Below are 26,809 nucleotides of genomic sequence, written 5' to 3' on the forward strand. Positions count from 1 at the left end.
AACAGCGGTTGCACCATGCATGTGAGGTATTGCCGTGAACGTCAGATCAAGGGCAGTAATTCTAACACTAGACATCCTCTGTAAATCTAAAATGGTGGCTTTTAAAGGCTTTTAAAGCGCTGCCTATGGATATTAAAAATGTTTGCAGTTTGTCGCCACTGCACGGGGCATGCACAGTTTTAAAGCATGTCATGTTTGGTATCTATTTACTCGGCATACCATTATCTTTTATATTTTACCAAACAATTGGCCAATATATTGTGTTTTTCTGCATTAAAAGTAAAAAAAAGTGTATTTTTTTTTTTTAAATTGCGTTTGAAAAATCGCTGCACAAGTACTATGTGCCATAAAAAATTGTAGTACCCACCATTTTATTCACTAGGGTGTCTGCTTTAAAAAAATATATAATGTTTGGGGGTTTAAATTAATTTCCTAGCAAAAAATACAGATTTTTTTTCATGTGAACAAAAAGGCTTGGTCTTCAGGTGGTTAGAAGAGTGAATGATGTGTGGCATAAACTTCTAATGCTGGGCATAAAACGCCCCCACCCCCCAAAATGACCCCTTTTTGGAAAGTAGTCACCCCAAACTATTTGCTGAGAGGAATGTTGAATCAATAGAAGAATTTATTTTTTTACCACAAGTTTTTGGAAAATGACAAAAATAAATGTATTTTTTTTTTTACACAAAATTGTCACTTAAATTATTTACTGCTCACACATGCCATGGTTATATGTGGAATTACTCCCCAAAATACATTTTGCTACTTCTTCTGAGTATGGGGGTACCACATGTGAGAGACTTTTTGGCAGTCTAGCCAAGTACAGGACCCCAAAATCCAATAAGCACCTTCAGGCTTTTAAAGGGCTTTATTTCCTCATTACACTTCCAGACTACCTATCACAGTTTCGGAGACCCTGAAATGCCAGGATAGCACCTAACCCCCCCCAAATTACACCTTTTTGGAAAGTAGACACCCCAAGGAATTTGATAAAAAGCACGGTAAGTATTTTGCAGATCTCATTTGTTGCCACAAGTCTTTGGAAAATGAAAAAAAAAAACAAAAAACATTTTTTCTATTTTTTTTATATTTCAAAACCTTGTGAGAAAAAATGAGATCTGCAAATTACTCACCATGCCTCTTTTTAAATTCCTTGGGGTGTCTACTTACCAGAAAGGGGTCATTTGGGGGGTTTGGGGCTATCCTGGCATGTCAGGGCCTTCGAAACTGTGATAGGTAGTGAGGAAGTGTAATGAGGAAGTTACGCACCTTCAGACTTTCAAAGTGGTCATTGGATTTCAGGCTCCTGTATGTGGCTAGGCTCCCAAAAAGTCTCACACATGTGGTATCCCCATACTCAGTAGAAGTAGCAGAATGTATTTTGTGGTGTAATTCCACATATACCCATGGCTTGTGCGAGAAAAAAATCATTTAAATGCCAACTTCGTGTAAAAAAAAAAGAAAGTTTTTTGTCATTTTCCAGAAACTTGTGGAAAAAAAATAAATATTCCATGGACTCAATATGCCTCTCAGCAGATAGCTTAGGGTGTCTAATTTCCAAAAAGGGGTAATTTGAGGGTGTTTGTACTATCCTGGTATTTTAGCACCTCAAGAAATGTGATGGACAGTCAGAAAGTAAAAGCTGTGTAAATTCCATTATCTATACCATAGTTTGTAGACGCTATAACTTTCACAAAAAGCAATCAATATACACTTATTGGGATTTTTTTAACCAAAAACATGTAGCAGAATACATTTTGGCCTAAATTTATGACGAAATTTTAGGTTTTTTAGATATTTTTTATGACCAAAATGAGAAAATATTGTTTTTTTCCAAAAAATTTTTTTTTCTTCAAAACGATTTCTGGTTATAGCGCCAAAAATAAAAAGTGCACAGGTGATCAAATACCACCAAAAGAATGCTCTATTTGTGTTAAAAAAAGGACATAAATTTCATTTATGTACCGTATTGCATGATCGCGCAATTGTCCGTTAAACTAGCGCAGCGCTGTATAGCAAAAAAATGTCGTAAATTGCAGTATCTATACCATAGTTTGTAGACGCTATAACTTTCACACAAAGCAATCAATATACACTTATTGGGATTTTTTTTTACCAAAAACATGTAGCAGAATACATTTTGGCCTAAATTTATAACTAACTTTGAGTTTACTATATATTTTTTATAGCTGAAAGTAAAAAATATCATTTTTCTTCAAAATATTTGGTCTTTTTTTGTTTATATTGTGAAAAATAAAAAGCGCACAGGTGATCAAATACCACCGAAAGAAGGCTCTATTTGTGTGAAAAAAAGGACATAAATTACGTTTAGGTGCAGCATTGCATGACCGCACAATTATCAGTTGAATTAGTGCAGCGACGAGTAGCAAAAAGAGGCCTGGTCATTAAAGGGGGTAAATCCTCAGGAGCTCAAGTGGTTAAAGTCTGCCTGGATCCTCCCTCTGTAAACATGAGAGATGCATAGACTTAGGTTAATATATTTTTGCAGCTCTTGTTTTTTAAACAAGCCATACTTGAAGAATTGGTTTGCTGCAAGTGGAAGTATTAATTCCTCTGAATGAGTTAAGATGCTATATGTTTTAAGCTGTTGCTTAGAAAAGCAGAAGTGCCATTTCAGTTTTTATTGCTTATTGATGTCCTGTTTACAGTAAAACTGATAATGTTTTACAGTAATACTCTACACTGCTTCCCTTGCTGTTATGTAAAACAAACGTAACTATGTAAGCATAAAACAGCCATGTCTATATTTGTCCTCTAAGGGGAACTTTCTTAAGAAGACATGAGTCGTTGTACATACTATTGTCATGGAAATTTTGTATTTACAGGTTGAACTTTAAATGTGTCATATATTAGTATTATTCATATGTCTCTCGTGTGGCATAATTAAAGCTCTGAAGGCTGCAATTGGGCCATGCGCATGTACAATGTATGTATTACAGTACTCAGCTCGGTAATGGATGAGATGGCAGATCTGCGCTTATAGAGTGGTGTGTATACGACCACGGCATTCGATGCGAATGCTGCCGGCGGTAGGCCGCGGGCCTGTATCCACATATCAGCAGCATAGTACCACATGGACTTCGTATCGCCAGGTGCCAGGCAGTGCGAGCTCCACGTGTAGGCTCATGTATATCTTACAATCCATTACCGACCTGAACTGTATCTGGATGGATGTGTTTTAATAAAGATTGTATCGGGTCCATTCAGATACAGACTGACACTGTTTAATGTAGGCGATGCTTGCACAGAGAATGGAGATACTGCTAGGAGCTGATAGGATAGGGGGAAGTTTACTCTCCTCAGAGAGCTCACCATGGGAAAGGGGGAGGGGAGATCTGGTTTCCAGTATAAATAAAAGGAAAGGCTATGCTCCAATCAGGATGTACATTCTGTGTATAGACACTCCCCATGCATTGTTCTGTGGGAGGGGATTGACCTGACTCATGTGGGGGGCATGTGTGTGCTTGTAATAAAACCGGAGGCTGAGGATGGAAACGTTCCCTATGTGAATTCCAACAGCAACCTGAGAGTGTCGTGTGATCATTCCTAGGTAACTGGAGCTCCATTTTCCCCACATCTCAACAGAGCTAGACCAGTTTGAGGCGCAGGAATTGTGGAGTTTAGCTGCAGTCGCGGTAAGCGAGATTCGCACAGCTTTATGGGGGATTGCTGCGCATCCAACTGCGAGTACTCACGGTAAGGAGAAATTCGTTAAAAGCGAATTTCCAAGACACTATTGAAGCTCATGAGGACATTAATTTATATGCAGTAACACAATCTCTAATCCTGAATGAAGAAAGCACAAATATACTGAGTGTAGATGCATTGTATATATCAGCTTTTGTTAATTTTGTTAAAGGATGATTTCAAGTTCCATGATGAGATGAAAAATCTGCTCTGTGTTTTGGTTGAGAGAGGGTTGTCCTTTCCTCTCTTTGTTGGGTACAACATATAAATATTATTTGATCCATGTGTTAGTGAACTGATAAAAATGGTCCAATGGACCACTTCCGAATTCACTACTAGAAAACTGCATACTGGGCCCCTATATAAGAAGCCCATAGTCAAATAGCTAGACTCCTGCTCATGCAATGTCATGACCAAGGTAGTGAATATTCCTTATAAGAGCAATGATGTCATATAAAGGGCATTCCTTTGGAGCGCAGGCTTCTTGTTGGAGAAAGAGGGAGCTTCAGCTAAACTAGTGCTGAAAGTAAACTGGTAAGTGGTCCTTTGGAAAGAAAGATGTCATCAAATCAATCCCTGTATCCTTATGGGGCCTCTAAATTCAGTTCTCAGGCTGTACACAGGGCCATGACTTCTGCTGAAGCCAAAAATAAACGGTGCCCTCATTCCCATTCCATCCAAGCCTAAAAACAAAAAAGCTAAAGAAAAACTAGCTGGACTTCCAATTGAAATTACTTGCCTAAAGAAAAACTAGCTGGACTTCCAATTGAAATTACTTGCCTAAAGGCAAAAAATGACATTTTAGCCAGCTCATATGTACTTACTGTATATATTTAATATTGTATTTTACATATTCAGTATATAATATTGACTTTGACATCCCACAATGAATTTAAGATATATAAATTGTGATTTGCATATTTACCTGACAAATAAATGTTATTGGATCTACCACTTTGCAAAGCAGGAATTTCAGGTCTTGAATTGTAGAGTAATACTCAATTTGGGTGCTTGCTGTGATGTTTTCTCCATTGTAGACATTCACAATGACTGGGCCAGGAGGAAGGTCTTAAAATCAAATAACATGAAATAAAAGAATGTATTATTAAAAATTGCATAAATACTTGTATATAAGAAAATTCATAACTACTTAAACTTAGATACATATACACATGTTTCACAGAGCTTAGGAAATAAGACAAAGTTGTGTGCAATTCAATCAGCAATTGTGCACAAGCAAACATCCTGCTTTTTTATTTCACTTTGCACATTGTTGAGTGCAGCTTCACATATTCACCATATTGTATGTACATTTACTTACACTTTTTAACTTCATAGTAACAAAATAAAAATATTCAGACTAAAATATCTACACTTAAAAATCCATTTTAAACTGATCTGAGAAGGTGTTCTTCAAACACAAGTGACTGTGTAAAAATCAAACAGATTTAGGGGGTACAGGTAATCAAATTACCCTTCAAAAAGCTGATCCAACCAAGAGGAAGATTAGTAAACTAACTTTGAGGCTGGCGTATGCAATTTAATAAAAATATTCACAGATCATATTTATGTTTCACTACTCTTTGTCTTCACTGTGTTTTACAAATGACTTGTCACTGCTTCTCTCCGCTGAATACCCAAGGCCCAGAAAGTACTCTTCAAGTATCTAAAAAGCTCTCTTTAGCCAGTCCCTTCTTTGAATCTCTTCACTTTTTTCTATTACCCCAAATGCAAGTGCATGAAGCCAACCTTCTTCTAAATTATTAATAAAAAGAGCAGTACACTACCAAATGTTGCCTTTTGCTTTGCTTGAAATGTGACCATTTTGACTCCAACATTGCTATTTATTAGAGCTAACCAACACCTCTAAACTTCAAGACAAGCCTTCACACTCTGTTTCTTAGCTAAACATGCATAATCTTGCCTAATATTACCACTTTAGTAATTAATTTATTCCATCGTTGTCTGTCAAAGTACACACTGGTCTTTGCTTAGTAGAGAAACAGATTTTTACTTAACAAAGTATAAATTTACTTTGCAAAGTAGCCGTGTTCACTTTCACCGTCCAATCAAGTATAAGGAATGTTAGTAACATTCAACTTGCTCAGTGAACATTCCTTATTCCTTTAGTAACGAAATCCCACTGTCAAATTATGTAAGACGTACTTGTTCTTTCTGTTCTATTCACACTTTCTCTAGACCAGCCTTTCTCAACCTCCTTCCATTTGAGGAACCCTTGAAAATATTTTCAGGGAAACTGTGAAATAATTTTTTGATCTATAGCTCATGGACCATTAGGGTGATAAGTGAGTTTTAGATATAATAATAAATAAATGCATAAATAATAAATAAAACTGACACTAACACAAACAGTGCACTGGTGCCCAGTGGAAACAACACAATGCGGTTGATTTACTATAGGTAAATAGGCTGTGCACTGCAAGTGCACTCCAAGTGTAGTTGCTTTAGATCCCAGGGGTAGCTCTGAAATAAGGCGAAGCTCTGCTGATTTCTTTTATCCAATCATGTGCAAGCAAAAATGCTGTTTTTTTTTTATTTTCCTTGCATGTTCTCCTCAGATCTAGAGCAACTGCACTTTCAGTGCACTTCCAAGTGCACTACAAGTGCACTTGCAAAGCACAGTCTATTTGCCTTTAGTAAATCAACCCAAATGCACTGGTATTTATTTTAACAACAGTGTAATTGAACCTGTTTAGAAACCCTACTCTACACATATTTGGAATGTTCACTATTCCTTTTTTCATCTCACATTTTAGCCCCCCACCCTCCACAGTTTCACATATACACTTCTACCTTTGCACCTCAGCTGCTCTTCTACTTCTTATTTTCCTCTCTCATTCATTTAATCCACCCAAATCTTCTGTTTGTTCTATCATACAAAATACTTTACTCTTTTTATCCTCATCATTGCCAACCCTGCTGTGTTGATAGCCTGAAAATTGTTCCAAACACAGGGACAACTACTGTTGGAAGGATAATAAAGCCACTATTGGTCAGAAAGTGAAATCTGCTGCAACAGTGGAGGTGGCCGAATGCCTGGGGAAATTTTGCAGATCCCCAAGGTTCCAAAACCCTGCTCTAAACTGTAAATCATAATGGGCAGGAGGACTTTTTTTAATCATATAATCATTTTGCAAAAGTTTGCTGTACATTTAGGGCTGGCTCACACTGAATGCGACTTGGCATGCGATTTGCTTTTAGAGCGGTCATATCGGTGCGGTTCCAACTTGGTCAGAGCCGCACCAATTTCAAAAGTAGTACATGTACTACTTTTGTTGCAATTTACATAGGCATCTGTGTCAGATGTCTTGCAAATTGCAAGGAAATCGGCATCTCCCCCGATTTTGAAATCGTGCGACTTCACTGTAAGTCGCACAATTTCAAAATCGGATTTGATGTGAATGGAGCCTTATATTTGCTCTTAATTTTTATGTTGGTCAAATGTTTTTCCACTTCCTGTCCAGTTTATACAGATACTTCTATACTGATTGGTTTTCTAAAGTAGGAACAAGGCATAAACTCTTTTCAGAATATCTCTAACCAAAAGTATGCACATAGCCTTCTGAATACAGAAAGAGGAGGATGAGTCACTCAAATCATTCAGTTGTGTGTATATTTGAGATTGAGCTTTTGAACTCTGTTAACTACTGTAAAGCAGTGTAGGAGAGTCTGGGAAGCATGTGGAAAATTAGTCCAAACCTCTAGCTTCTGGAAAATATAACTATAACATATCCATACACAATAATTCACATATACCCAAAATAACAAAACATGTATAACATTTAAATTGTGTTGCCCTAAATATTTTCATAAATATATCAATCCCTTTTAAGGATCTATACTTAAACAGATGGTTAATATATTTACAACCCATTCTGAGATTTGACTTACATTGATAATATATTTTCCCTTAACTGAAATGCAACTGGTCAAAACCTGGTCATTTTTATGTACATAAAAACTCTACCATCAGGCGTGTGAAAATATTTTTTGTATTGCCTTAAAAGGATTAAAGATATTATTTGTATTTATTTCATTATATCCAAGCTAGCTACTAAACAAAGTATATAATTATATTGTCAATAAACTCCTCTGCAACAAACTATCCAAACTGCAGCATAAGCAAATTTAATCTTCCAAAAGTATAAATATGGAGAAAAAAAAGATCTAAAAATGATGAACTGTGAGCAATAAACTCAGATTAATTGACGTTTTCTGAATTATTTACACATTGTTTTCCTAGAGATGAAAAAACCTTCAGCTGCACGGAAAAATATAGCATATCTAAGCAGATTTCAGCAGTCATTTCAAGCTTTCCCAATAACTGCTATAGCACATTAATGTAAGTTATACTTATAACGTGAACTATATTGTAGTTAAAGAAAACTATACTTGTTTTTGGGCAAGTTTGTTTAAAATTGTAAATTACTATTTAGTATTTTGTTTACTGTTTATATCAAATGTTATGTTTGCAGATATACCAATGACAATCCTTTTAGAATACTTTTCTTTACAAAAAAATCTAGACAGTGCCATATAGAATACGGAGGTAGTGAGGAAACGTAACTTCTATGACTTGACTGTGCGTGTAATCTGTGCTTCAGCTACTGAGATTTGTAAAAATAATTAACGTACAATTCAGTAAAGTGGTGAAGATTAGGTCACATGGTAAACATGTGGAAAGGATACCAGAGCTTAAATTAGTGGCTGGAAATCATAAATATTAAAAGTTCATGCACAATTTTCAGATTTATCCAAGATAATAAAACATACAAAACTATGTTTTTCTGTCCAGATCATAATACGTAAAGAGAATATATCCAGAAAAAACAATGAAGCTGCTTATATCCCCAACTTTTACAGGCTAATCCATAAATAGCTTTATTTAATGCAGTTACAATATGTTATGCATGCATTCTTTTTAAGGTGTATGTCCAGGCACTACCTAAATTTACCCTCAAGTTTCTTACACTAGAGCACCCTGCAAATATTTTCTTTGACCTTGTTCCTATAGCAACAGAGTTCATTATTCTCTGTGACATCATTACTGGATGTGTAAAGCTCTTGTAGGAGCGGATGCCGGGAGATCAGTTGCTACTGATGTAAGTATAACACCACAACTACATCTCCCAAGAGTCCTTAACCTAAACACATTGTGCAGGCAGGTACTAGGGAGTTAAGGTAGTAGCATTGTTTTTCTAGGAGATTAATAAATATATGAATGTGGAGTGGGGCAGAGAGGGACTGGAGATAGGTGGAGTTCTGTAGTTCAGCAGTCAGGCCTTACAATTCTAGTTTGGATTTTAGCAGAATGGGTGATTAGACAGAAAGTAACTTGCTGAATATAAACAGGTGCAATGGTAAGAGCAACAATGCAAAACATGTTCATAATGGCTAAAAAACTATGCATACACTGAAGAATAATTTAATCTGCACAAACGTAAACTCATCACATGAACATCTCTGTGACTCAGTTAGGGTAACAAGTGGCTATATAGTCTCTATAAGACACTGTCACAACATAGACTAAGGTTGAGAATTGCTACTTCAGTAAAACAGTACAGAACACAACTACTAGTGATTATCCGTGATGTGAAAGTGGAAAACCCAAATACTCCTGCACTTAGGGATGGACTCTATGTCATAGGGATCACACAACGAATGTCTTGGAATATGCACGCCTTGCTACCCTTAAAGAACCAGGGAGTCCAAAAGTACTAATAGAGAAAAACAAAGCAGAGGGCGCACCGGCCTTGTGCATTACCTTTAAAAGTATGTTTATTACATTTAAAAGAAAGTATTCTACTCACAAAAGTACATGAATATAAACACATCATGTGAGACCGCTCTGTCAATTCGCTCTGCATTTCTGAATGGTGATGAGAATGATGGACATCCAAAATGGCTGACGTGTTTTGAGGACTAGCCTCTTCCTCAGAGCCTATTAGCCAAAAGCTAATGCACAAGGCCAGTCCACCCACTGTTTTGTTTTTCTCAGTTACTAGTGATTATCCCCATAGGCAGTGTCTCTCACAATGAAGTCCAGGATAGCTCTGATAATGCAAGTGAACACAAGTGAACAGCTGGAGGGATTCAAGGACAAAGGACCTCCCTCTGGCTCTAGAGTACTGTGGTAGCAATTGGGGAGGATCTACCCACAGTAGCTGGGTCTTTTAGAGAAACTGTGTGCTATTAGAGTTTTGCCTGACCGCCCACAGTTATGATAATAGAGGGCCTCTTAGTTGGCTGTAGATCACATGGTCAGCTACCTGTGCTTCATTAGGTGTGGCCTCTCTAAGCAGCTGAGGTGGGGAACCTGAGGAACATGTCTTCCTTGGGCATATGTAGGAAATCAGGGAGATGTGGAAAATGAAGTTAAAGGGGCCTGCACCTGCATCTGAGCATGCTGAGCGAATGGGCACTCCGCTAGAAAATTATAGTGCAGCAAAGGCACTGAGTTGTCAACCTAGAATGGAATTAGGAACTTAATCGTTTTTTGACAAATCAGCAAGTATTTTACTGTACTTGCAATTTTTTTTTTTTTGCTTTGACATATTGTGCATGTTAGCAATAGTCTTGGGGCAGATGGTTGAGGCCCAAAGATTAAAGCTTTTGGTGTGTGGTTTGGTCCCTAAAAGTTTCTAGTTTTGACTGATAGAATTAGTTCTAAATATACCTGTTATTTTTATTTCTTATTTACATACTTAACATTTTTTTTTAATTACATGTTTAATGTTTATGTAAATGTATGTCCCTCTGTGTAGGCTAGGACATATGGATCATATTTCCCTAGAGATTGTATTTATATTCAAATGGTTTTTATTGAAGGAAAAAAAAATTTTTTCAACATACAAAAGGGTAAACATATTAACATATTAACATGAAACTAGAAGGGTTCACTCGAAGGATTATAATGCATGAATAGAGGAGTAGGAGTGGAAGATCCCCACCAATAGGCTGGGGATATTTTAGGTTCCAATTGTATACATGAGAGGTATGCTCATTGTCATGTGAACCAGTCTAGAGAACAAAAGATTATGAGTAGGGAGGGGGGGGGGAAGTAGAAAATGGGGAGGGAAAGGAAAAGAAGAGAGAGGGCACCATCGGATGACGAGTTATATGTAATACAATGGGTAGAATTAGTAATCATTTTACAGAACAGTTTGGGTTTTTAAGCCATCTAGACCATTGGGTATTAAATTTGTGAGAGGTGGAGTTTTGTAAGGCAATCCTTCTTTCCATTTCACATTGAAGATTGAGATCGGAAAAGAGGCGAGACAAAGGGGGAGTAGTAGTAGAGCGCCATAGTCTGGTAATATTGGTTTTTGCTGCTGCTAAAGTATGTATAACAATGGTGCGTGAATTTGTAGGAAAGTTATCTACGCCAACTTGCAGGAGAGCTAAAGCGGGGTTTGGTGTTACCAACATACCTGTAATTGAGGAAATGATTTGAAAAACTTTGTTCCAGTAAGACTTAATTGACTTACAATTCCAGAGTATATGTAATAGTGTACCAGACTCTCCGCAGTGTCTCCAGCAGGCTCGCGAGTGTTGTGGATAAAATATTGATAATTTAGTGGGAGTTAGGTACCATTCATGTAATATTTTTAAATATGTTTCCCAGTGGGAGGAACATTTCGAGGCCTTGTACGTAATGGTAAATGTTTTTTCCCACATGCTTGGGGATATCGATTGTTGGAAATTTTTCTCCCAGTTGGTTAAGGAGGAAGTATATGTTGTAAATTGCCTTTCGGTTATAAGTGTATAAAAGACAGAGATTCCTTTTTTTGGGTATTTGGTTCTATAAAAGAAGTGATGCGCAGTTGCAGGAATTTCTGTTGTGTGCGGGATACTTGTTTTGTGGAGTGCATGGGCTATGCGCATATATGTAAATTGTTCATTGCCAGGAAGGTGAAATTTGCTTTGAATGGTGTAGAAGGAGTCCAATTTGCTTGAGGTGAATATGTCTTGAATGTGAAGTATGCCAAGGGCCGTCCACTTTGTTAGATTTAGATGAGGTATGATGTAATGCAAGGACGAAAGTGGGGTAGGGGTTTGAACATTGTTTTTCCCAAATTTATTGTTGTCAACAAAATCGTGCCATGCCGTTAAGGAGGCCTGTATGCATGGGTGTTTGTGAAGCGCTTGAATCTGAGCCGCTCGAGGTAGACATAGTATGTTCGTTATCGTGTATGGAAGGTACACAGATGTTTCCAAGGTGGTCCATATTTTTTCCGGGGAGGGGTGCCACCAGAAGAAGAGCTGATCTAATAGAACAGCTTGGTAGTAGGATTTCATATGTGGGAGGCCCGCTCCACCTCTGGAGGTTGGATGTATTAGGAGATTCGTGGTGCATCTGGGTTTTTTTGAGTTCCATAGGAATTTGTTTAATATGGCCTGGAGTTTAGTGAAGAAAGAGCATGGGACTGGGATGGGGAGTGTTCGGAAAATGTATAGTATTTTAGGAAGTATACACATTTTTAGAGTTGCTATTCTACCTAATGTCGATAGAGTAGAGGTGCGAAAGCTCTTGAGATCCCGTGGGATAGTTTCAAGTAGCGATCTGTAATTAGTTGGGTAAAGGTGGTTAGTCGTAGGGGTGAGTCTAATCCCCAAGTAAGGAATGCTGTGTTTTTCCCAGGTAAAAGGGAACTGTTTAGAGAGTAAGTCCTGGGTAATAGAGGGCGTATATAAATTTAAAATTGATGATTTGGATTCATTAAGTTTGTAATATGAGACCGCTGAGTAACTTTGAATGTGCGTACAAATCGTCTGGAGTGATTTATATGGATTTGTAATCATCAGTATAATGTCGTCTGCGAAGAGACTGATTTTGTGTTCAGTGGTGAGGTATTTGACTCCCATGAAGCTTGGGTCGTTTCTAAGGTTAGTCGCTAGTGGTTCTATAAGTAAGGCAAAAATTATAGGGGAGAGGGGGCAACCTTGTCTGGTTCCATTGGATATACAAAAGGGCTGTGAGAGCGTGCCATTAGTTAAGACTCTAGCGGAAGGTTTAGAGTAAAGGGTGAGGATCGTCGACAAGATCCAATCCGCAATGCCAAACTTTTGTAATGTAAGTGTCATAAATTTCCAATGAATTCGGTCGAAAGCCTTTTCCGCGTCTAGTGATAAAAAAAGGGAGGGACGTTTGTCAGTTTCAAGGTGGTGAAGTAGAGATATATTTCGCCTGGTGGCGTCAGGAGCTTGTCTACCAGGTATAAAACCCACTTGGTCTGGATGGATCAATGTAGGTAGGTATGGGAGTAATCTTTGAGCAATTATCTTGGCATATATTTTTATGTCTGTATTAAGTAGCGAGATCGGTCTGTAATTTTGAGCGAGTTGGCGGTCTTTGCCCGGTTTTGGGATGGTTGTGATTATCGATTGTAGCATGTCAGGGGGGAATTCCCCGTCAGATGCCACGTGATTGTAGAGGGCAGATAGGTGTGACTTAAGATCGGATGTAAATGTTTTGTAGTATTCATTAGTGAAGCCATCATTCCCTGGTGATTTATTTAAAGGTAGAGTGGTTATGACTTTTTCAATTTCTAAGGTTGAGATTGGTACCGATAGAGATTCGAGTTGAGAAGGGGTAATGTGGGCGAGATTGGTGTTATGCAGGAAGCGTTCAATGGAGGGAATCGTTGGCTGGGTTGTATTAGAGTCGTCTTTTATGTTATATAGCTTCTGATAATATGTTGCAAAAGCGTTAGCAATATCTAGTGGATTTGTAAGAGGAGAATGTGTGATTGGATGCTGGATCATAGATATTTTGATCTTAAGTCGTTTTTGTTTAATGGTCTTAGCAAGAAGAGAGCTTGCTTTATTACCGAGCGCATAAAATTTGGTCTTTGTTTTTTGGAGGTTGGTGTCATAAGAGTGGAGTAAGAGGGTGCGTAATTTGTTTCTATCTTGGTTTAGAATTGCTGAAATAGCAGGGTTAGGGTGTTTTTTGTTAATTTCCTCATTTAGGTTAATGGAGGTTAGAAGCTGGTCAATTTGTTGAGAGCGCTGTCTATTTATACGGGAGTTTAATTGTATGAGGATACCTCTCATGTAGGCCTTGTAAGTTTGCCAAAGTGTAGTAATTGAGATATCCGGAGTGGTGTTGGTAGCAAAAAACAATTTGTGGGCTTTTAAAATATGTTTCTGATTGTCCGGAAGTTTCAGGAGTGCAGAGTTGAGTCTCCAAATCGGTGGGAGCGCCGAGCGTCGATCGTCATCCAAGGATATACTGATTGCTGCGTGGTCTGACCAGGATATGGTTCCAATGTTAGAGGAAGTCACTTGTTGTAATGTCCATTTATCAGTGATAAACATATCTATTCTGGAGTATGAAAGATGTGCTGGGGAGTAGTAGGTATAGTCTCTCTCAGAGCCATGTTGGCATCTCCATATATCATACAAATCGTGATCATGTAGAAATTGATTAAAGGTATATTTAGTGGGTGGCTTCTTAGAGGATGAGTCCACGATTGGGTTGCTCATAACGTTGAGGTCTCCACCAATTATGAGTTTGCCTTGTTTATGATCTGAGAGGGTCTTATAGAGCATTCGGTAAAATTGCATTTGGTCATTGTTTGGGCCGTATACATTCACCAATGTGTGGGTTATGTCATTTATCTGGCAAATGAGGATATAAAAGCGTCCATGTGGGTCGGCTATTTTCGAGATGAATCGGAAAGGGAGAGAGTCATTAATGGCTATAATTACCCCGTTTTTTCTTTTTAGGATTAGTTGCCATAAATATTTGTGAGAAATGGTGCAGGTGTAGTTTAGGCGTTTTTTCCGTGGCGAAGTGAGTCTCTTGTATAAAGAAAATGTCGGCTCGGGATTTCCGGGTTTCTTTAAGGAGCAGCGATCGCTTGAATGGAGAGTTTAGGCCTCTAACGTTAAGAGATGTTATATTAATCATTTATATAAGTTTCTTCGTTGGAAATATAATGTCGGATTGTTGTTTCGGTAATCTCCTGAGAAAGGATAGTAATAGCATAGTCATGGTACCAGTAAGGCTCGAGTGGAGGTTTAGAGGAGGTGATCCATGTAGCCTCAAGGACAACACGATTGGAAGTAAGGAGGGTTAGCTGATGGTGCCGTAGGAAAAAATGAGAGGAAACGCAAGGGATACTAAAAATAGTTTTGCAAAAAATGCAAAGAGGCCAAGTAGCCAACATCGCTACTTTAGAGCTGGGGGGTATAAACAGGCTTTGACCGCCTAGAGGGTCATGCCACACGTAAACTTGGAGAGCGAACTTCATTAAATGTAAGCCGATCGCCAGAAGTGTAAGCATTGAAAAAATAACCCCCGGGGGAGAAGGAAAGATGTCAGCACCTGGAATGCTCTATGTAACAGCTTGAGATGTCTCCATGCGTTGGGCAGAGTTTGAGGTGGTGTCATGTGTATCTGCAGGGAGAATGTTCCATGTCCTGAGCAGGTCTAAGCCGGCTTCCAGGTTCCTGACGGTGAATATTCTGCCTTGTCGTCGCACTATTAATTTAGTTGGGAAGCCCCATTGGTAGGCTATGCCATGATTCCTTAGGGCCTTAGTGATGGAAATCATTTTTTTTCTATTAAGGAGCGTGGCTTTGGAGAGGTCCGCATAGAGGCGTAGATTTGCATGTGATGGCGGGAGAGGTGGTGGGTTTCTAGCCGCAATCATAATTTTTTCTTTAACGTGGTAAAAATGCACCCAGATCAGTACATCTCTTGGAATAGATGCCGGTAAAAACGCTGCTTTGGGCAGTCGGTGGGCTCGATCAATCGCGAGCTCTAGATCTGGAAGTGTTGGTAGGAGTAGTTTGAAGTACTGCTGTATGTAGAGTAGCAGATTTTCGCTTGGCACTGATTCAGGGATCCCTCTGAATTTAATGTTGTTGCGACGCGAGCGATCTTCTAAGTCTGCTAATTTTAAATTGATTTGCTCGATATCAGATGAGTGATCTGCATGAGCGCCAATCAAATCGTTATGCGCTGTTATGATATCACCTAGACTGCTTTCAATATGGCATATTCTACGCTCTTGGTGCTGTACCACATTAGTTATTTGATTTAAAGACGCAAAAATGTCATTTTGCAGAGATTGACGGAGTGACGTCAGCAGGTGTTTCATGGACACCTTCGTTAGCGGCTGATCTGCTGCTGGAAATGCGTCTATATCTGGCAGGTTTAAAGTAGCGGGTGGAGGCGTGATATGTAGGGCTTGGTAGGAAATGTTAGGATCCTGGTCCAATCGTGGCCTAGATTTGGCAGGGCTGCTAGTTGTGGGTGACAGAGGGGGTGAGAACTCACCAGGGTCCCCTGGGTAGAGCGATTCTTGCAGCCTCGGATCCCTGTGCTGAGCCCTGTAGTCCTCCTCGTGGATGCTGTCTCCCTGTATGTCTGTGCTGCGGCCGCCATCTTGGATTCCCTGCACAATAGCAGGGAAGAATTTCGTCAGCTTCCCTGGATGATCAGGGGCTCTCCTCCTGCGGGGCATGGTTGTCGGGATGCGGGCAGAGGTATGTGACAGTGCGGGGTGATTTATTTCCCCCGGGGCCGGTGTGTGCCGCGTTGTAGGTGGCGGGTGGACGGAGCTGTGATCAGAGCACGTCCATCCCGTAGCCGGCCGCGCATGCGCCCCCTAGAGATTGTATTTAAATGTATGTCCCTCTGTGTAGGCTAGGACATATGGATCATATTTCCCTAGAGATTTTATTTAAATGTATGTCCCTCTGTGTAGGCTAGGACATATGGATCATATTTCCCTAGAGATACCTTCTTTTTACAAAGCTGTTCCTAACTGTACCTACTAATAGTACTTGATTATAAATTAAAACCAAATGATATTGTTTGTGGCAGCACATATCATTATTTACAAGGGAATTCCCTTATTGGAAAAAAGTCCATCAGTCATGAGCCTACAGAGATCCAGTTTATGAGTGTGCTTTGCGTGAGTGATAAAATCTTGTGGCTAAAACTACCTCCCAGTTTTGATGCTTGATTTATCCAAGAACATATACATTTACTTGAAAGCTCACACTAATATTACAATAATATTTTCAGCCTAGCTATTGCATCTAGATAAGAATGAGTTAAGATGAATCTTTCAAAATGTAAAATGAAATGAGGTTATAAGTGTAGATTGTTGCCAGCACTATAATGCATTTAGTTCCTTATACTTAATGTATCTACAGTATATTCCAGGAAAACATTCCATTATACCATAAAGATTGAATGATGTTGCCTTTTCTTACCCAGAGCCTTTAAATGCAGTATCTTTTCATTCCACTGCAGTGGTTTTCTCCTAATAGACTGATTTTCTGTACAGAATTCAACTTCAATATTTGAATTTTGGGGAATTTCATCTTGCAAAATAATAAATAATTCACCTGGATTCTAAAAGGAAATATAAGAATAAATTATAACACATCCAAGGAAAACAGATTGTCAATTGGATTTTTGGGGAATTCAATAAACTGCTGCACCACTTTTCTGGCATTAATCCCTCTTGCTAATGTATAACACCAAATTCAGAAGCAATTGCAACACGTTTGGTTCTGACAGCAACTTGTGCACCAAATTCAGGAAATAGGGATGATGTCAACCACACCCTAAGTTATACTGGATGACCTTTTATTTACAAGGATGAAATCCTTGGACCCATTATCAGACTCTATGCTGGTGCAGTGGGTCCTGGGTTTCTCCTGGTACACGACAATGCCTGGCCACCTGTGGTGAGAGTATGCAGGCAGTTCCTGGAGGATGAAGGAATTGATACCATTGAATGGCCTAATCCAATAGAACACCTCTGGAATATCATGTTTTGATTGCACCTTAGACTGTCCAGGAGCTCAGTGATGCCCTGTTCCAGATCTGGGAGGAAATACCTCAGGACACCATCCCTCATCTCATTAGGAACATGCCCCGATGTTGTCAGGCATACGTACAAGCACGTGGGGGCTATACAAACTACTGAGTACCATTTTGAGTTGCTGCAATGAAATTTCAGCAAAATGGACTAGCCTGTTGCATAATTTTTTCACTTTGATTTTTAGGGTGTCTTTGAATTCAGTCCTCTGATCATATTCATTTCCATCAAACGATGGGGCATCCTTACATTCCCAACACATTACCCAGTCCTTATCAGTATAGATATCCAGCATGATATTTTTCCCCATTGAGATCTGATGTGTTTTCAAAGTGTTCCTTTAATTTTTTTGAGCAGTACATATATATATGAAGTACATTTATGCGGTGCACTATTTTGATCATCTTCATTACATGGTGGATTGTTGTAACTAATAGCTTACAAAACAAGAATGTTTGTACTTTCTTTTTAGTTCACAGAAAGTGACGAAAGCTCTGTATTTCTGGAAGGATCAACATATATTTCCTATACTTGCTGAAAAGTATTCTTAATCCAAAAAATGAAAATGAAGGCAGCCACCACATCCAAGGACTGATAAATTGCAGTATAATATATTTTTTGGTTTTAGATTTATATACCCTGAATGCAGAAAAAATACCAAAGCTGATGTTGTTGTACTCGACCTAATCATTACCCTAACTCTAAACTTAATCCTACAGTCACCTAAGCCCTACAACATAATCTAACTCCTAAAGTTAACCCTTAACACATAAAGTACACTTGTCAGTTTCATCTAAACTGACCCCAGGACTAAAAAGTAGGCACTTAGTGGTGCCTGGCACATACTATGTTGGTTTTTTTTTTCACATTTCCTAATGCTGCTACACGTAAATGTGACTCTTTCCTTCAACATTAAGGGATGTCCCTTCTACCCACACCCTGAACCTTTCAATTGGACCATCAATTTGATGAACAGTCTTACTACCTGCTAGGAAGTACAGAATAGGGTGAGCCAGAACTCTCAAAATTTCTAGGAAGGATGGAAAGTTGTATATTACAGTACAGAGATCCAATAGTCACGGCTTCCAGTGGACTTAGGAAAGTGTCAAAGGTAGGTGCAGAGACTGCTAGATGCATATTTTCAGTTGCAAGTCAACTCTTAAACTAAATTTTACTATTAACTGAACCCCATATTTAATTTTCTATTTACTATAAACCAATGGCACCAAATGTTAAGGTGGTTGTAAACCCTCACATATACCCAGTGACTGGTCTGGCCTCAGGTGGTATGTAGAGATAAAACAAATCCCTTACATAAATTGTACCTGTTTATCTGCAGTATTCTCTTTTCTACATCCATACAAAGACTAGAATTGATAAAGCTTGTGAGAGATTTCAGGAAAAAAGGGGTGGAAATCTGAAGTTACACTCTGCAGTGCTCAGTGAGTGGAGCTCTGAGAGCTGATTGGAGGGAAGAGACACCCCCAACCTCCACACAGCACACAGAAACAGAGCTGAGGATGTCAATCCACTGGAGTTCCCTCCCCTGTCACCATTTTTCACTTGGTGTCAGGAAAACTTGTCAGAGGCTACTCATGCAGATAGTAGAAGAAGGAAGCAGCAGGCAGAAATTACACTTAGCGCTCTTAATTGAGACAAGTACACACTATAGAGGGATATGCCTTGCTCATATTGCATGTCTGAGATTTACTTCGACTTTAACTCTTCTGCACCAAAATGTTCCAATGCCAAAATGTTGGTTCCAAAAACACCGTTGACATTTTGGGGGAGATTTACTAAAAACGGTGCACTCAGAATCTGGTGCAGCTGTGCATGGTAGCCAATTAGCGTCTAACTTCAGCTTGTTCAGTTAAGCTTTGACAATAAAACCTGGAAGTTGATTGGTTTCTGTGCAGAGTTGCACCAGATTTTCCAGGCTCCAGTTTTAGTAAAGTTCCTCCTTTGCTTACTAATGTGTCCTACTAAGTACTGCACAATCTCTGAAACTTTTGACATCTGCCTCTGTTTCTTTTGGAGAGATTTCCCCTCACTTCATATTTTGTAGACAACCAAACAGGAAGTGACTGAATCTCTCCAACTGACTTCAGATTTCAAAATTAACTCTTGTTAATTGATATTGAAATGTTTTAATGAGTAAACAGGACTTAAAATGTTAAGAAGCTAGAGCAATATCTTTGAGTGTTAATGCATTAAACAGGTACTCAAGCATTTTTCTTTGCATACCTACTGATGAATGTGTATTCAATCTAGGCAAAAATAAAAGAGTGAAAATGCAATGGGGCTGATTTACTAAACGAGTACTAAAGTACTAAAGGAGTACAGAGCACTCAACAAGGTGAATAGTCATACATGCTGTGAAGCTGTATTTCCTTTGAATACCAAAATTTTGCAAGGGAAATACAACATATATACAGGTAAAACTCGAACCAGGTTTTGGTGCTTTTGGCAGTGTGGGCAGGTGCCAAGTCCTGCTGGAAAATGAAGTCAGCATCCCCATAAAGCTCATCTGCGGAAGGAAGCATGAAGTGCTCCAAAATCTCCTGGTAGACGGCTGCATTGACCCTGGACTTAATGAAGCACAATGGACCAACACCAGCAGATGACATGGCTCCCCAAATAAACGCAGACTGTGGAAACTTCACACTGGACTTCAAGCATCTTGCAGTGTGTGCTTCTCCATTCTTCTTCCATACTCTGGGTCCTTGGTTTCCAAATGAGATGCAAAAGTTGCTCTTATCAGAAAAGAGGACTTTGGACCACTGAGCAACAGACCAGGTCTGTTTTTCTCTAGCCCAGGTAAGACGCTTCTGACGTTGTTTGTTGTTCAGGAGCAGTTTGACAAGAGGAATACGACATTTGAAGCCCATGTCCAGGATCCGTCTGTGTGTGGTGGCTCTTGATGCACTGACTCCAGCCTCAGTCCACTCCTTGTGAAAGTCCCCAACACTTTTGAATGGCCTTTTCCTGACAATCCCCTCCAGGCTGCGGTCATCCCTGCTGCTTGTGCACCTTTTTCTTCCACACTTTTCCCTTCCACAAAACTTTCTATTAATGTGCTTTGATACAGCACTTTGGGAACATCCAACTTCTTTTGCAATTACCTTTTGAGGCTTTCCCTCCTTATGGAGGGTGTCAATGATGGTTTTCTGCACAACTGTCAGGTCAGCAGTCTTTCCCGTGATTGTGATTCCTACTGAACCAGACTGAGAGACCATTTAAAGGCTCAGGAACCCTTTGCAGGTGTTATGGCTTAATTAGCTGATTAGAGTGGGACATTTTGAGTCTAGAATATTGCACCTTTTCACAATATTCTAATTTTCTGAGATTGTGGATTTGGAGTTTTCATGAGCTGTAAGCCATAATCATCATAATTATGACAAATCACGGCTTGAACTATCTTGCTTTCCATGTAATGAGTCTATCTCATATATTAGTTTCACCTTTTAAGTTGCATTACTGAAATAAATGAACTTTTGCATGATATTAAAATTTTTCGCGTTTCACCTGTATAATTTACTTGCAGATGAATGGATTATTGAATTGAACATGGCACTACTTTAACCCCCCTGGAGGTATTCCCGAGTGTACCTCGGGGTTAACTTTCAGTACCAAAAGCGGTAACCTCGTGCTACACTCGGGTTTACACTGCAGTGTTGCTCTGGGATCCCTCCAGCACTTACCTTGTCCTGCGCTCCCGCGATGTCCCCCCTGCAGGCATCCGTCTTCCGGGTTCCGTTCCCTGCAAGCATCAAGACATACGGGATGTACGGGGGACAGAACCGGCGGGAAATTCAAAAATGTAAAAATTTGACATTAACTCAATACACTAAAATCTGATAGTATTACATTACTGTATCTAACCATTTCACATACATTTTGTCCCTAGTGCTTTGTCCTGTGCCCTGTCTGCATTTTTACTGTTCTTTCTGCCTGGAAACTGAGAAACGTCCATGGCGTCCAAAAAGCGTCCCTTTAGGTCAAAAGCGGTTTTAGACCAGCTAGAGAACAGCGATAGTAAATTAGAACCACTTGCAGAATTGAGTGATGATGATTCGTGGGGAAATTCATCATCAGACACTGAAAACGATTCTGCGACTGAGCTCAGCAATGTGTGAACTTGTCACTCTATTTCAAATTTCAGTGTTTTTGGTTTGATTACATTATTGAATTAAATTTATTGTTATTATATTATTATTTTTTATGATTATTGATTATATTATAATTTATCATTTCGTGTTTCAAATTTTATCCTACCCAGGATGTTTACTAGACTCTTGTTCAGACAGATTTCATTGAGTTATTCCTAAAAATTACAGGCCTACAATAAAAAAAAAAAACATATTTCCATGCAAAAAAATGTACCGCTTTAAGCACAGAAATACTGACATAATCAAACCCCTAGGGAGTTTAATTACTACGTTCAGGAGAAATTTACTGTTTTAGTAGAGAGCTTCTGGTTGTTTTGTTGATCATCTAGTTTCAGAACTTTCCAAATAGGGACAGAACGATAGCTGGCAACTAGCATTTTCAGAAGAAATCAGCAATGGCAACCTCTGCTTTACTGTCAAGAGAAATGTTGCTATAAATGCCTACACACAGCATATAAAAGAGCAGTTCTTTAAAGTTATATTATTTTGCTGTAGCTGACACAAGTATAGTCTAGCCCAGGGGTGGACTGACCATTTGGAAACTCGGGCATTGCCCGGGGTCAGTAGGGGGCCCCATGAGATGCCCCTGGTACCTTTTTCATAGGCTTTTTTGAGTTTGGACAAGGACACAGGGGTCCCATGATCCCTTATTGCCCGGGGGCCCCATGAGTTGTCAGTCTGCCTCCGGTCTAGCCCCAACTTTCTACTGGATTGCTATCCAGTGGCACACTGCTGACGAGGCCTGGAAAATCCCACTGCATGAAAACTGTATTGCAACTGTGCAAGGTGTCAAGATCCATACAGGCTTGTACTGTATGTATATGTAGGTTGGCAAGGTGTGTTTTTAAGTATTTTACACCTCATAATCTATGGAGTGTTCATCATCTGTTATACTCTACTTGTCACTGGTACCGGATCAGGCTGGGACACCAAAACTCTGTAAGGGTTGAAACTAACTCCCAGTGTGGATACCACTATCATTCTCGCATTTCAGACCACTGGCCTTGGAAAACCTTGTCTGGTGCACAGTACTGATGGTATGCACATGTACCTTTAGAAGCCAAGACAGTAGGAGGGGTGCTCAAAAGCTGCAACTCCATCAGTAGTCGCTTAGAACCCCCCCCCACACACACACACAACCCAACAAAGCCTCTTATTCCCCCTTTTTCTGCTGCACCCCTGTCCTGTGAAGTTATAGAAACCTTACAATTCTCTTCCACCAGCTTTGCAATATTCTTTAGAACTATTCTTCGCACAGGTACAGTCTGTAATGGTGGCTGAGGCTGCCACTGCAATAGCATGGACCTCTGTCCCTGCTGTTGGAGCAGTGGCATTAGACCTTGTGTGCACTACATGACTACCTCTTTGTGCATTTTTTAGTAAATATGGTGTGATATGTGGGAGTATTGATCAAGTAGCGTAGAGCTTTCCATTGAGTCTACAACAGTCAGGGTTTGAGGGCTCACTTTTATTAACCACTTGCCCTCCTGAGGATTTACCCCCCTTCCTGACCAGGCCAGTTTTTGCATTGAGACTCTGCGTTACTTTAACTGACAATTGTGCAGTCATGCAATACTGCACCCAAATGAAATTTAAGTCCTTTTTTCTCATGAATTGAGCTTTCTTTTGGTGGTATTTGATCGGCTGTGCGTTTTTAATTTTTTTGCGCTATAAAAAAAGACCGACAATTTTGAGAAAAAAACAATATATTTGACTTTTTGCTATTACAGAAGCGGTTTGTGTTATGGTGCTGTGTTACTTTAACTGACAATTGCGCAGTCATGCAACGCTGTACCCAAATTAAATTTACATCCTTTAATTCCCATGAATTGAGCTTTCTTTCAGTGGTATTTGATCACCTATTCGTTTTTTATTTTTTGCGCTATACAAAAAGGACTGACAATTTTTAGAAAAAAAAAACAATATTTTTGACTTTTTGCTATTAAACATGTCCAGCAAAAAAATTTAAAAAATAAAAAATCATCATAAATTTAGGCCAAAATGTATTCTGTGACATGTCTTATCTACAAAAAATCCCAATACATGTAAATTAATTGGTTTAAGTGAAAGTTATAGCATTTACAAATAGCGGTACATATACTGGAATTTTTTTTTTTTACTAGTAATGGCGGCAATCAGCGACTTATAGCGGGACAGCGGGAATGCGGGACTGTGGCGAGCACTCTGGCACTGGGGGGGAACTGACTTGGTGTCTCTGACATTCCAAGTGACACCAATACAGTGTCAGTGCTAAACAAAAAGCACTGACACTGTACTAATGGCACTGGGCAGGAAGGGGTTAACATGAGGGCGATCAAAGGGTTAACTGTGTGCTGGGAGTGTTTTACTGGGGGTGGTGTTTTGGTGTTTCACTGTAAGCACACTGCTCTGGATGGCTGTGCACAGCCATCCAGAACAGTGTATCCGAGCCCATAGGGAGGACTGTTAGTAAACAAAGCAGCTCTCCTCTCAGTCGGAGATCCTCGGTAATCACTGGGCACCGGTGGGTAATCACTGGCCGGGACTTGGTGATTGACAGCCGCAGCCATGAATGGAATATATATATGTAATTTTGCACACCCCTGCCACCCTGTAGCAGTATTTCTGCTATAGAGCGGCGGGGAAGCGGTTAAAAAAACAAAAATTAAGTTCAATATAAACAGTTGCCCTCGTAGGGGTTTCCACCCCTATCTACAAAGGAAAAAAATTGTTAATAGGGTTGGTTCACCTTTATAAAAGAGAACTGAAAAGAATAGGAGCTGTGGAAAATGCTCTCAGACAAGCACCTTAATGAAGGTGCATCTTTATTGGGTGAGACAAAGTAGCAAATATAATAAAATTTCACCAGCCTGAAGTGAGCAGTGTGACTCCAACGGACTGCCCGTTCGCTCTGAAGGGAGCTGAGATCGGAGAATGTTCCTGTTGGCTTCAAATCACGTGGTGTCAGCGTAACGGCGTCCCGGGTGGCGTCATCACGGCAAGCAAAGGCAGTGTCTGGCATCGGCTTCAGCTGGGAGCGTATGAAGGGTTACCAAGACTACATGTTTCAGCATACGCTCCCAGCTGAAGCCAACGCCGGACATTGCCTTTGCTTGCCGTGATGATGCCACCCGGGATGCCGGGACGCTGACACCACGTGATTTGAAGCTGACCGGCGCGTTCTCCGATCTCAGCTCCCTTCAGAGTGGACAGGACACTTGTACCTATACAAGCATTCTCATCTCTAAACTTAGCTGTTTGCTGCCCTGACCCACTCCATGGCCTCTTGACAGGGATCCACCTGCCTATTGTATGAAGCACTCCTGTCTTCTGAGTGGAGCACAACTGTCTCTTAGCTGGAGCCCTGAGCTATGCCCAGGCCTATGATTATAAGATAGGTGCACACCTGAACCCACACCCTGCAGGTCATAGGCAAGACCTGGAAACCGGGTTGGGGTTTTGAAGCCTCTGAACTCTAGACCCTAACTGAAAAATGACAAAACCAGAGAAAACTGAAAAACTGTTTTCTCTGCTCCGAATCAATATTCTGGAGCCCCGCTCTCTGCAATCCTGCAAACCCTGTGTTACTTTTGCCTATTACACAGTGGCCTTCCACTGTTACATTGACTATATATTTTGTGTGTTGACATTTTCTTTTTATGTCTTTATGCATAGGAATGCAATATAAAGCAAAAACTGCAGAAATGGTATAAAGTAAAGTACATGAAGGTATTTATTCATGCCTGTAAAAGTGCTGATCTCATAATAATTTCATAATCTATCACTTTTATGATCTCTGAGTTCAATGACTAGAATCCAACATGGTGATATTATTGTAATAAATGCTGCAGTGGTGTATATGGTTGGATTAGTTCCATCAGAATACTGAGGATGTACTCTGTTAATACTTAGCTCAGCTGTCTTAATGGCTGGAGAGGCAATGGTTATGGGAACTTACAATCTGCATATAACTGGAATAAAAAGTGTTTCCTTGCTTAGTAACTGAGATAGTACATGGTGTTTGCAGATCATTGTGAATATATGTTTGTACAATCTGTGATCTATCTAAAGAGTTTAAAAAATGAATCACTTACCTAAAATGAATTTTACTAGTGTTGGGTCAGCAAATGAATCAGTGAATTGATGTTTGCCTATTATATACCAATGACATGATGCATTGCCTTATGGGTGCATCAGATCATTTTTTATTATTTTCCCTTAATTGGGCATTAAGGGGTGCATTTACTAAAGGCAAATAGAAGGTGAATTTTGCCAGTGCAGTCACACTTATTTTCCCTAGAGCTTAGTAACTATGGTAAAGCTCTGCTGATTTCAATCATCCAATCACGTGCAATCAAAAATGCTGTTTTTTGGTTTCTTTGCATCTGGGTATTCTTTAAAAGTGAAGCTTCACCACATTCTCTAAGCATTGGGAAAAATAGTGCAACTGCACTTGCAAAGTGCTCAGTCTATTTGTCTTCAGTAAATCCACCTCAAAAAGTTTAACCTAGATTAGAGTTATATTGAGGTGTTTTGTTTTAATGCTAAGACAGTTTCAAAAGAATATTTTATATAAATTAATAGTTCTGCACCAATAGCATTTTCAAACAACCTTAGCTAACAAACTAAATCATTACTGTATGTGTTCTCTCTCTCTCTCTCTCTCTCTCTCTCTCTCTCTCTCTCTCAGTGCACACACACACACACATATATATAGATAGATATATGTTGATATAGATATATATATATATAGATATATATATATAGAGAGAGAGAGAGAGAGGGGATAGATATTATTTTGATGCAGAAAGTTTTTACTTAAAAAATCCATGTGAGTACATGCAAAAAGAATAAAGCCAAGCAACTGTACAGTATCGAGCAATACTATGCTCCTCCTAAAGCTGTGTGCAAACTGCCATTGATCAGAGCCATTCAAATAGACACACAAAAGAAGCTGACAGGAGTGACCCTACAATATATATATATATATATATATATATATATACAGTATATATATATATATATATACATTCACACAAACACAGAGAGGGAGACACACAGGTTTACTAAAAGGATTTGAATTAA

The 26,809-nt window shown here is 39.4% G+C and overlaps 1 protein-coding gene across 1 annotated transcript in view; it reads right to left on the reverse strand.

Moving 5' to 3' along the window:
* The window catches only part of BANK1 (B cell scaffold protein with ankyrin repeats 1), a 325,822-nt gene that overhangs the window by 280,172 nt on the left and 18,841 nt on the right, over positions 1 to 26,809 (reverse strand). Inside the window, exons 4-5 of the mRNA XM_089680587.1 lie at positions 16,963 to 17,104; positions 4,634 to 4,776 (exon numbers count right to left, since the gene is read on the reverse strand). Of these exons, the coding sequence (XP_089536713.1) occupies positions 4,634 to 4,776; positions 16,963 to 17,104 (285 nt within the window). The remainder of the gene's footprint in view (positions 1 to 4,633; positions 4,777 to 16,962; positions 17,105 to 26,809) is intronic.

Source organism: Staurois parvus, unplaced genomic scaffold (assembly GCF_062004578.1).
Source record: "Staurois parvus isolate SC_StPar_1 unplaced genomic scaffold, SC_StPar_1.0 ptg000244l, whole genome shotgun sequence".
In the NCBI taxonomy this organism is placed as follows: domain Eukaryota; kingdom Metazoa; phylum Chordata; class Amphibia; order Anura; family Ranidae; genus Staurois; species Staurois parvus.